This window comes from Phyllobates terribilis, unplaced genomic scaffold (genome assembly GCF_046119375.1).
Source record: "Phyllobates terribilis strain yellow unplaced genomic scaffold, ASM4611937v1 Scaffold_1__5_contigs__length_1240528914, whole genome shotgun sequence".
Lineage (NCBI taxonomy): Eukaryota > Metazoa > Chordata > Amphibia > Anura > Dendrobatidae > Phyllobates > Phyllobates terribilis.
The window spans coordinates 1,066,977,023-1,066,990,122 of NW_027362761.1; the positions used below are offsets into that span (position 1 = coordinate 1,066,977,023).

Here is a 13,100-nt window from a genome sequence, read left to right on the forward strand (position 1 = left end):
ATGTGCTGAAAACATCACACATTATTGGGAGCTCTCTTGATTCGTATAGTGCAGTCCCCTTATTCAGTCCAATCTTCATCACTGGCTGTATGGCGTTCTACTCCTAACATGGCCGATGATGTGACCAGAGGTCCCCAATGAATGACACACTGCACAACAAATAAAACTAGTGTATGCTCAGAGCTGTGAGCAGTATTATCCAATGGAGGCCACCGGTGGACCATTCTGGTTCCCCCATGGTGAAGTCGGGACTGAAACATCATACAGCCTGTGATGAAAATTGGACTAAACAAGAGAGTGGCACTGTACAAGTGGAGACATTGGCCCAGATCTTCTACTAACATATTAAAGACTTTATGTGCACATTTGAAAAAAAGAGAGATATAATAAAAATAGCTTTAAACTCTACATATCTCACTAAAGCTAGCAATACACATTTGATAATTATTAAAATTTCAATAGGCTCTGCTGACAATCTAATGTGTATGCCCAGTGCACCTTCCTAAAGGTACCATCACACTTAGCGACGCTACAGCGATCCCGACAACGATATGACCTGACAGGGATCGTTGCTGCGTCGCTGTGTGGTCGCTGGTGAGATGTCAAACAGTCAGATCTTCCCAACGACGCAGCAACGATGCGGCGACCCGTAACTATCTATATAATGATGCACACCTATGTGTTTCTGTGTCTGAGTTGCCAACGAGGTCGTTGGAAAGGTGTCAAACACACCGATGCATGCTACCCAGCGGGACCTCAACGATCAAAGAAAAGGTCCAGACCATTCTGACACGACCAGCGATCTCACAGCAGGGGCCTGGTCGCTGCTAAGTGTCAAACGTAGCGAGATCGCTGCTGAGGTCGCTGTTGCGTCACAAAACTTGTGACTCAGCAGCGATCTCACTAGCGATCTCGCTTAGTGTGACGGGGGCTTAAGGATCGGTCATCTTAAATTCCCCACAGACGAATATCACCATTTCTTATGGTTGTAAGCTAGCTAAGCACACATCTAATACGTACAGGTGATGAATGACGCCATCAGACATTGCAGATGGGAGCAAAATTTAGTTTAACTGGTATTTATCTGCTTCAAATCATTAAACGGTTGTCATCATCAATCTTCAGGGGCACTCATCTCCCCAACCACCTGAATGTTATGGTGGGAAGGGGGGCGAGTCCTGATTGATAGTTTGGCCCAGCAGCATCATAGCACTCCTGATGCTGGTGCGGCTTCTCCTCTGCAGCAAAGGAGGCGCACAGGAACGCTGGAGCAGGCAGGACCAGGAGCTAACTGAGCGCTCCACTGATCCCGGACAGCATCAGTGCTTACAAGTTCTGGTGGGAACAGCTTGTCCGGCCATCTAGCAGCAGTGGCCGGACCATTAGGCAACGAGCAGTTAAGGATAGAAAAAAAACTTGCTCAAGTTGCTGAGTTTTACCAATCAGTGTACAGTCATACCCATCATCTTTGAAAAGGGGAATGACCCTTTAAGAGAAAACTACTGTACAACTAACTTTAATAGATCATTAAATTTAGAGCTTCAAGAGGTTGTTCAATATTCTGACAACCCCTTCTCTATTGCAATGGTCCCCCTTATAAAACAAAAATAGCTATACTCACCGCCGGCACCGTTTGCACGATGACAGCGCTGGCTCCCCCGGGGCTTGTGTGACATTGTGATGTCACGTGAGCCCTGCAGCCAATCAGCAGCAGCTTCACTTTTCCTTCAGATGTAACTAAATAGAGCTGCTGCTGCTCAGACTTCTTCAGGGTGTCAGTTTAATCTGAAGGAAGTGAGAATGAAGCGCTTAGTTGTAATTCGCACTCTTCTAGTTCTGAGCAGGAGGATGTCTTCTGCAGAGTCATGACCAGAAGTCACTCGCTGCAGGCAGCTAATTGTAGAACTAAGGAGCTTGAGGGAATGAAAACTCAGGATTGGGACACTGTAGGGGAGACGCGTACACTTTATGTCAGCAGCCGTCACTGACGCTCAAGTGCACATACAATAAGGCAGAAAGCTGCCAATCAGTGGTGTGGTTGGGTTATACACAGCTCAGTATTCTCAGCCGAGACAACAGTGATTACATCAAACCTAAAAATCAGGGTCTCTGCTCCTGCATATGTTTCTCTCAGATGGGGAGCAAAACCCTTATGACAGATTCCATTTAAAAGGGTTGTTTAATACTTGAAAAAACCCCTAGTTAATCCCTGTTTCTCCACAGTAAAATAATAAACACTTATACTCACATCCAGTGCTGTGGCTGCTCTCTCACTTCTTCCGGATGCCTTGATTTGTGCGGACGAGAGAGGGAAGCCAGAGCTGATTGGCTGCAGTGATCCGATGCCAGCACTGACTCTCCCGGGGCTTGCGTGACATAAGAGTGCCATGAGAGCCCCAGGAGACCCAGTGATGTCACTGCTGGAACAGTGCCGGCACCAGACAGGAGTATAAGTGTTATTATTTTACTGGGGGAAAACATAGGGATTCAGAAGGGGTGGTCCAGCTCCTTTAATAGACTATGCGCAGCAGAGAGGCAGTGACAGGTTCGATAAAAGCATCAGTTCACAGTCACACTCTTTGCAATTCTACTGTATTCATTTCTCCATTATCCTTGCCAAAAACAGTGTTATGGTAGAGAAATGTTTTCAACAGGTTTAATGTTAATGTAGAGCCAAGTGGATCTGAAGAAATTCTAATTCGCCAAATTGCACAGATTTTCCCGGGAAATTTTATTTGCAGCGAAGTTATTTTCCTCAAACTGAATGTCCCTTATTATGGTCTCAAGATCTCCAGATCCCAGAGGATAATAAATGCAAGATGTAAAAAGAATAAAAAAACTCATAGCTCACCTGTCTGGGCCCTCTGCTGTACCGAGCCCGGGTCTCCGCAGATACATTGCGCTGCATCTCCGGGCTGCTGTTTACTCTAAGCTGGGACTTCCAGACACGAGCTTGCCCCAAGTGTGTGCAGTGACATCGCGGGGCATGCTTGCCGCCTTAAGTCCTGGCCACCGAACCGGAACGTCCAGCCACAGGTCTCTGTGCAACGGGGCCTGTTCAGAGCCAGATGTTCCAGCTCAGGGTGTACACCGAGACAGAGATGTGGTGTCACAAAGGCTTGGAGAATCGGACAGTAAGAAGCAGGGGTGACCGGAGAGGCTTCTTAAAGGAATCCTGTCATGTCTTATCTGCTAAGTAAACTGCCCCCATTGCGTTGATAGTGATGCAATGTGCATCACCAACACGCTTTTTCATTAAAATCAGTGGTAATATAATGAGTATATAACAATTTATATCCTTATAGTCATACCTGCTCATTCAGGCATAGGGGTGTGATCCTCACATTCAGTCAGGGCTGGCGCCTACCGTGTATACGGCCAGGCAGTAAAGCTTCCAGCACTGGGAGTCGCACATGTGCTATGACGAGCGGCTCCGGCGGCACAGAGTGAAGCTGGAAAGTACACAGCCTCACTGCGCACACGCGGGGAGCCGATCATCATAGCGCATGTGCGACTCCCAGCACTGCAAGCTTTACTGCCTGGCTGTGTCATACTGCGCAAGCACCCCATTACTTCAGCGCTCTCCGGGAGCAAAATTCAAATACGCGGTAGGCGCCAGCCCTGACTGTATGTGAGGATCACACCCCTATGCCTGAACAAGCAGGTATGATTATAAGTATATAAAATTTTATATACTCATTATAGTTGCACCAATTTTAATGAAAAAATGTGCTAGTGATGCACATTGCATCACTAACAACGCAATGGGGGCAGTTGCTTAGCAGATAAGATATGACAGGTTCCCTTTAACCTTTTGTTGGCCCTCTATTGTTAAGCAAGATGCTGTTATCTGAGTTCATAAGGAGCAAATCATAAAAAAATCCTTACTCTCTAGAATGAAGATTTTTTGTAAAATTTGAGAATTCATTTCCACTGGAATAAATTTTCTCATCACTAGTTTATAGCAGATCATGTGGAGCGGACGACGTTAACAACTGCTGACAAAGTATACAACTTTCCCCCATAGTGTCCCCATCCTGAGCATTCAGTCCCCAGCACTGAATGTGCTTTCTGCTCCAAGCAGCGAGATCCGCCGATAGTCTTCGAGATCTTGCTGTTCAGGGAACAGAGATCACCTGCAGCGCTGAGAAATGATGAAGTGCCGCAAACCATGCCGGGAACTTCCAGTTCGGCTGCCTGGAACCAAATTTCCCCAAAAAGTAGACAATCTGCATACCCAGACACAAGCACTTCTGTATGTGCAATATCACGTCACATAAATGTTTACAAGCAATGAGAAGGAGAGCAGACGTACTCCGAGGAGGTTGTTGTGCTCGTGTTCGAGGGTCGAGAGTGTCCACCACCATCTGCATCATCCACTTCACCCTAAAATAAAAAACACACAAGCTTGGTTACTGTGGGCACCAGCTCCACTTTCTCTTATTCTCTGTGAATTTTCTTAAATCTTTTCCAATATCTCCATGCCAGAACCCCTATTTAGGGGCCTTCACCCACAACATACTCTATAGAGGTGCTATAAATACTGCTGCCAGATGTTAGCTAGGAGCCATAGAGAAACACAATATACTCTATACACTGCAGGATTTTTATAGGTAGCTTTCTTTGTTTCACTTTACCAACATTTTTTGTTTTTGTGTCAGTTTGGCATTTTTTTCAGGAGATTTTCTACCATAGACTACTATTCTTATTTTCTCTGTTAAAAAAAATGCTTATGCGACTACGGATTTCACATTTTGGTTCTGTTCATTGTTGTGTTTTTGAGATTGCAAAATGTGTGATTCTATGAGGAATCCTGGAAAACACATCATCTATGTATCACGACTTGGAACTTGAAAAATGTAACAAAAAACAAACAAGTACTAATCTTTAAAAAAAAAAAAACACGCTGGGAAATATCAAAACCATGATTAAAAAGGTAGCCTTAAAAAAGTAGTCTCAAGTTTGGAAGTTATCCTCAAGTATGGGATAAAGGATAACATCTTGACCGCTGGGGTCCAACTTCTGGGACCCCCAACAATCCCAAGACCTGTAAAAATGGAGTAATGGTCGATCGTGCGCAATGCCGCTCCATTCATTTTTAATAAGACCGGCGGAGATAGAGTGCTGCATTCGATTGGTCTTCAGTTCTCCATAAGAATGAATGGAGCTGCAGAACATATGATTGACCACGCTCTATTCACACAGGGCTCTTCAGAGGCTCTATTATCAGGATCAGTGGGGGTCTCAGCAGCTGTACCCCCCAGCAGTCATACCCCCAGTGATCCAGTAGATAGAGGATAACTTCCAAACTTGAGAATACCCCTTTAAGATGGCACTACAGAGCCAAATTTGCTTCTGATCTGATATTCCCCCACTGCAGATATGAGGGGCCACAGCATTTTAATAGGCTGCATTCAGGCGAGCCAGGGTTACCCAGCACATTGATCTGGCAGAGGGAATTCAGTAACCTGTGCCATGTAAGCTCTCTGCACCACCACTCACAATATACTATATGTGGTGGCCGGAAATAACTGTGCCATTAAAGAAGATCCCTCCTGTAACAAGTAATAAGTGACATCACCCGTTGTAAATGGTGGATCCAATTTTATCCATATATAAAAACACTGATGAAAAGTCATCTGTACAGAACAGGAAGTGCGAGTCTAGTAACATCATTAGTAGCCAGTGTGAAAATTGCAAGATTTCAGATTTATTTATTTTTCATTCTAGATCTAATGACACATCCCATTTAATTAAGCACTCCTCCTCCTCCTCCCATCAAAATTTTTATCCTCTTAATACATTGCAGTCATCGCATTATACAGCACTGTGTACTTACAATTGCTCATTTTCCCTTCTACCCAATCAATTCTTCTGTTTTCCATTAGGTCCAGTGTCGGACTGCGGTGCCAAAGGCCCACCAGTAACCAACTCCAGGGCCCCACTTTTCAGTTACATGCAAATGTGACATTATCCTCAATCACAAATTTATATAACAATGAACTGGGTATATTGTTAAATGAATAAGATGCCGCCTTTCTCTGTACATAATGATTCAAGTATATTGTGCCAAGTGCTGCTCATACAAGGGGTTGGTGGCCTACCAGAGGATTCTCCTGTTCTCCTGTGGGCCAGTCCAAGTCTGATTGGGTCTATGACGTCACGCGATTAAAAACTGACTAGCTGAATCCTTCTAAACTCTATGTGGAAACAGGAGGTCCATTTTCTCTGCACAAGTCATAAGTCACTGCAAAAGTCTATGGCAGAGGGGTGGAGGGAGCGGCTGGGTCAGAAGTTGAAGAGTGGAATGATGAATGCAGGGACAAGAGACTTACTGTTTCTACATAGAGAAAGCAGAAAAATTAGCTGGGTAGAAAGGCAAAATGAGCAATTGTAAGTACAGTGTTATATAATAGGATGACTGCAATATATTAAGAAGATAAAAACTTTGATGGGAGGAGGAGTGCTTCTTTAATGCTTACCCCACCTGAAAGGAAAATCAGCTAGAGCTGGACTCCTAAAATATTCATTTTTATAGCATGTATTTTCAAAGTACACAAGTCTCATAAGTTTTCAGAAATCTATTTAATAACGTATACTGTGAAATCTGATGACAGATCCACTATGAATCGTTAACACTTAGAAAAAAAAAAGAGGCGGGCAACACGGTGGCTCAGTATTCAGAACTGATGCTTAGCAGCGCTGGGGTCCTGAGTACAATCGCAGCAACAACGACATCTGCAAGGAGTTTGTATGTTCTCCCCGTGTTTGTGTGGGTTTCCTCCGGGTTCTGCAGTTTCCTCCCACACCCCAAAGACCTACTGATAGGGAATGTAGAATGTGAGCCCCAATGGGGAGAGTGATGATGATGTCAGTAAAGCGCTGCGGAATATGATGGCGCTATATAAGTGAGTAAAATAAATAAATATATAAATGGTATCTAAATGAAAAGTTTGAGTGCCACTGCTGGGTCCACTAAGAGAACAGGGCTCTGAATTGCTCCTTACATGGTCACCTATAATGGAATTACTGATGGAAAAGCAGTGATATACCATCACTTACAAGGTTGGGAATAGCCTTTAAGGCTATGTGCGCACGTTCAGGATTTGAAGCAGAAATTTCCTAAGCGTTTCCGCATCTCCTTGGCAGGAAAAACCGTTGCGAAAACGCATCAAAAACGCTACGTGTGCACATAGCCTAAAGCAAAATTCAAGGGACAGGTAAAGGGGGAATAAAATAATATAATTTTCTTAAAGTGTGTTAACATGGAACCACAAAAAACTTTAGCAATTATTCCAATGCAATAGAGTTGACACGGTGGTTATGGTTGTCTATCTGCCCAATCTTACATTTTCCTGCCATTTTAAGTGTCGGATTCTTCTAAGCCACATTATCATCTTGATAAGGGTTTGTTTAATAATAAATGGTTTCCGCCCCAACCAAAAGAATAAGATGGCGTCCCTTTTCTCCTCTAATCCATTACGTGTACTCGTCAGCTAGACTTTTACAGAACCGCAACAGAGGAGTGAATTTAATTATTAATTCATGGTGTCCTCTATGTTCTCCTAAAAAACAGGCAGTTGTGGTCAATTCATCTGTTCAGCTCAACATAAAAGCCCTGTTTATTTTCCAGTAACAGATACATAATTTCTGATTTTTTTCGCCCCCAAAAGACAATAAATGTATTTGATTATTGTATGAATGTGTATTTATCAGAAAGGCTGGAAATTAGAAAAACCAAACTGATATCAATTCCCATAGAACATTAGCGACTTTTTAGAACAATATTTCCCAACACTTGTGCTCAGGAAAGCAGCATCTGATATTTTCTGCAACAATATGGCATATGCCTTCATTTACACATTGATATATTGTAATATCATTAGAAGTACCTATAACTCACATTTTGTAATTATTTTATTATCTCTTTTCATGGGACAGCCTGAAGATCTGACACTTTGACACAATGTAAAGTAATCAGTGTACAGCTTGTATAATGGTGTAAATTTGGTGTGCCCTCTAAATAACTCCACAGACAGCCATAATGTCTAAACCGCTGGCAAAAAAATGAGTGCACCCCTAAGTCAAAATGGTCAAACTATGCATATTTTGTGTGGCCACCAGTATTTCCAAACACTGCCTTAACTGTCTTTGGCATGGAGGTCACTAGAGCTTCATTAGTAGCCACTGGAATCCTCTTCCACTCCTCCATGATGACATCACGGAGCTGGTGGATGTTGGCGACCTTGCGCTCCTCCACCTTCTATTTGAAGACGTCTCACAGATGCTCAATAGCCTTTAGGTCTGGAGACATGCTTGGCCAGGCCAGCACCTTTACCCTCAAGGCAGTAGTCATCTGGGAGGTGTGTTTGGGGTCGTTATGTTGGAATACTGCCCTGCGGCCCAGTTTCCAGAGGGAGCGGATCATGCTCTGCTTCAGCATGTCACAGTACTCGTCGGCATTCATGGTTCCCTCAATGAACGGCGTCTCCCCACAGCTGGAAGCACTCATGCAGCCACCAACGATGACACACTCACCACCATGCTTGACTGTAGGCAAGACACACTTGTGTTTGTACTCCTCACCTGTTTGCCCCCACACACGCTTAAACACCATCTGAAACAAATACGTTTATCTTGGTCTCATCAGGCCACAGGACATGGTTCCAGTAATGTCATTAGTCTGCTTGTCTTCAGCACACTGTTAGTCTTGAGCATCATCTTTAGAAGAGGCTTCCTTCTGGGACAACAGCCATGCAGATCAATTTGATGCAGAGTGTGGTCTGAGCACCGACAAGCCGATCTCCAACCCCTGTAACCTCTGGAGTAATAATGGCAGCACTTGTACATGTATTCTGACCAGACAACCTCTGGATATGAAGCTGAGCATGTACTCAACTTATTTGGTCGTCAATGGTGAGGCCTGTCCTGAGTGAAACCTGTCTTGTTAAACCACTCTATGGTTTTGGCCACCGTGCTGCAGCTCAGTTTCATGGTGTTGGCAATCTTCTTATAGCCTTGGCCATCTTTTTGTAGAGCAACAATTCTTTTTTTCAGATCCTCAGAGAGTTCTTTGCCATTAGGTGCCATGTTCTTCCAGTGACCAGTATAAGAGAGTGCGAGAGCGATAACAAATTTACCTTATCTGCTCTCCATTCACACCGGAGACCTTGTAACACTAATAAGTCACACGACACTGGGGAGGGAAAATGACTAATTGGGCACAATTTGGCCATTTTGACTTCGGGATGTACTCACTTTTGCTGTCAGTGGTTTGGACATTAATGGCTGTGTGTGGAGTTATTTAGAGGGCACACCAAATTTACACTGTTATACAAGCTGTATACAGACTACTTTACATTGCATCAGTGTCATATCTTCTATAAGATTGTAAGGGATGTACTCCCTTTTGTGATATACTATATAAGGCATATACAGTATTAGGGCTCATTCACACTTTAGTTCTTCATGTACAAGTGCTATCAGGGTGTTTCACAACTAGCACTCATGCCTATGACAGTCTATGGCTGTTCACATGTCCCTGTTTTTTAGCAGACCAAGTGGTCCATGCAAAATCGAGGAGACAAGTCTGATATTGATCAGATTGTCAGATCAAACTTGGCAATGAACATCTGCAAAAAAAAAATCATTGTACAGCAGTCGGATGCCATCCATGTGATGTCCATTTTTTCGTGGACTGACAGAAGGTGGAGAAATATTTTTTCTCCCCATCAAAAAAAAACTGATGAAACTCGGACCAAACTCTGATCAAACAGAATGATGAAGCTTGGCCTGATTATGAGAAAATCACTGATGTGTGAATGATCCCTTATAGGAACGCAGGGAGCACCAGATCTCCTGAGATTCTCTTCTCTGGGGATACTAACTGTGAGCAGAGAGCTGAGTTTATACAGCATCTGATTGTGTAATACAGGTGCATCTCACTAAATTAGAATATCATCAAAAAGTTAATTATTTCAGTTCTTCAATACAAAAAGTGAAACTCGTATTATATAGAGTCATTACAAACAGAGTGATCTATTTCAAGTGTTTATTTCTGTTACTGTTGATGATTATGGCTTACAGCCAATGAAAACACAAAAGTCATTATCTCAGTAAATTAGAATAGTTAACAAAAAACACCTGCAAAGGCTTCCTAAGCCTTAAAAAAAGTTCCCTTAGTCGGTTTCAGTAGGCTCCACAATCATGGGGAAGACTGCTGACTGGACAGATGTCCAGAAGGCAGTCATTGACACACTCCACAAGGAGGGTAAGGTCATTGCTAAAGAAGCTGGCTGTTCATAGAGTGCTGTATCCATCCATATTAATGGAAGTTGAGTGGAAGGAAAAAGTTTGGTAGAAAAAGGTGCACAAGCAGACGGGATAACCGCAGCCTTGAAAGGATTGTTAAGAAAAAGCCATTCAAAAATTTGGGGGAGATTCACAAGGAGTGGACTGCTGCTGGAGTCATTGCTTCAAGAGCCACCACACACAGATGTATCCAGGACATGGGCTACAAGTGTCGCATTCCTTGTGTCAAGCCACTCATGACCTATAGACAACGTCAGAAGCGTCTTACCTGGGCCAAGGAGAAAAAGACCTGGACTGTTGCTCAGTGGTCCAAGGTGTTGTTTTCAGATGAAAGTAAATTTTGCATTTCATTTAGAAATCAAGATCCCAGAGTCTGGAGGAAGAGTGGAGAGGCCACAATCCAAGCAGCTTCAGGTCTAGTGTGAAGTTTCCACAATCAGTGATGGTTTGAGGAGCCATGTCATCTGCTGGTGTCGGTCCACCGTGTTTTATCAAGACCAAAGTCAGTGCAGCGGTCTACCAGGAAATTGTAGAGCACTTCATGCTTCCCTCTGCCGACAAGTTTTTTGGAGATGGAAATGTCATTCTCCAGCAGGACTTGGCACCTGTCCACACTGCCAAAAGTACCAATACCTGGTTTACAAACAACAGTATCACTGTGCTTGATTGGCCAGCAAACTCGCCTGACCTTAACCCCATAGAGAATCTATGGAGCATTGTCAAGAGGAAGATGAGAGACACCAGACCCAACAATGCAGACGAGCTGAAGGCTGCTATCAAAGCAACCTGGGCTTCCATAACACCTCAGCAGTGCCACAGGCTGATCGCCTCCATGCCACGCCACATTGATGCAGTAATTGATGCAAAAGGAGCCCCGACCAAGTATTGAGTGCATTTACTGAACATACATTTCAGTAGGCTAACATTTCGGATTTTATAACCGCCTGAAAAATGTTTTTAAAGTATTCTAATTTACTGAGATGACTTGTGTTTTCATTGGCTGTAAGCCATAATCATCAACATTAACAGAAATAAACACTTGAAATAGATCACTCTGTAATGACTCTATATAATATGAGTTTCAATTTTTGTATTGAAGAACTGAAATAAATTAAATTTTTGAGGATATTCTAAATTTAGTGAGAAGCACTTGTAAGTCCACAATAAATCCTACCAGATGTCACAGTTTTGTAGAGTTAATGGTCCATAGGATATAATGGGATAACTAGAGTTAGTGAGAATCTATTTGCAGGAACCAGTCCATCTGCCATGTCAGTGATCTTCCTCCAGTGCTGGGAGGGAGGAGGTGGTCCTCAGGTCTCCTGTTCAGCAGACACAGATCACTTACATGGCTGATGTACCGAGTCCTGTGAACCAATTTGCACTAACTCTAGGGAGAACCTATTCACCTATTTCTTTTTAAAAAAAATTGTCAAAGGCAAACAATTAGGGACAGCGGATAACTTCTGAACTTGGTACAACTCCTTTGAGAAATCTTAGTAGGCCCATTTTCCAATAATGAAAATGTGCTCTGACTTTCACAGTAAACAAAATCCACAATAAACAGTGACATTAATAAATCATTAGCTCTGTACCATGGGTGTCCGAGGCATGCTCTGATGTTGGGATAGATTAAAGAATTTACTGATGAAGTCTTGCTCAGCTAGACACAGCGGCTCCAGTTCACTTAAGACCTGTTCGAAGATCTGAACAGAAAAAAAAAACAAAACAAAAATCGGCGTCCATATCTCATTAACCACATTAAAACATTTAAAACCATGTAAAGCAATTATCCAAGTCACAAAGGGCACTAAATTGTGTAGAAAACGCAAATGTTTTTAGCGCTATTTCACAGTATTAATAGTGGTGTCTAGTAAAGACCAGACCAGTAGGGCACATAGATGTCATAGAAGGGGCATCCCATGCTGAGGACCCCCTCCATGACCCGGGATAATGACCTACTCTATACAATCGCTCCCGTTCTTGAGCCAGTTGTACATGGACGCCATTCATTCATGCCGAGATGCAGTTCCCCCAGGGAAAATCAGCTGTTTGTTATGGGTGCTCTGTGCAGGAGTATCAGGGGGCTGTATTCTGAAATTGGTTGGCTTTAATTAGACATCCTCTTTAGTGATACATATGCACCATGTATGCTCGAATAAGACAGGTATTGTAAATTATGTTTTTTATTCAAATTTAATTGTGATTGGTGGGGGTCCGACCCACTGGAGCTACAACTGTCAGCAGGGTTATGGTGCTTCTTCTTCACTGTTGTTCCAGAGCTCAGTCTTATTTACTTCAACAGGACAGAGATGCAATACCATCCTTAGGACTGGGAGTCAATGTGTTAAAAGGAAGGACACCCCATAAATTGGCTGAATAAAGGGGTCACAACCCTAGCAGGTTTGCCCAGGCGTAGAAGTGCATCCCAACAAAGAGCTTTGTCCAGAAGTACAGCCTAAGTTCAGACCCACTTACTGTGATGGGGGCTACAAAGCATGCAAGGACGTCTGGACCAAGAGTAAGGAGGCCGCGTACCTCCAGCAAGCATCACAGCCTCTCCATTCTGCAGGACAGGAGAGTCTCAGGGTTCAGGCACTCAACAATCACCGATTTTGGAATTACAGCAAATATATAGCACACGTGTATTCAGCAGTGTTCCTCAGATGGCGATGAACTAACACAACCAGATATAAGTTCTAAGATCAGAAGGAAGCCTGGGTAATAGGATGCCCTCCTTAAAGCCAAAGCACTGCTGGGTATCACTGATATACCCAATTATTGCCTTA

The 13,100-nt window shown here is 43.3% G+C and overlaps 1 protein-coding gene across 7 annotated transcripts in view; it reads right to left on the minus strand.

The window, feature by feature from the left end:
• EXOC1 (exocyst complex component 1) overlaps positions 1 to 13,100 on the minus strand; it is a 71,472-nt gene that overhangs the window by 5,738 nt on the left and 52,634 nt on the right. For all 7 annotated transcript variants that reach the window (XM_073645454.1, XM_073645452.1, XM_073645453.1 and 4 more), the window contains 2 exons: positions 11,907 to 12,017; positions 4,316 to 4,386 (listed from right to left, as the gene is read on the minus strand). In XM_073645454.1, coding sequence (XP_073501555.1) covers positions 4,316 to 4,386; positions 11,907 to 12,017 — 182 coding nt within the window. The remainder of the gene's footprint in view (positions 1 to 4,315; positions 4,387 to 11,906; positions 12,018 to 13,100) is intronic.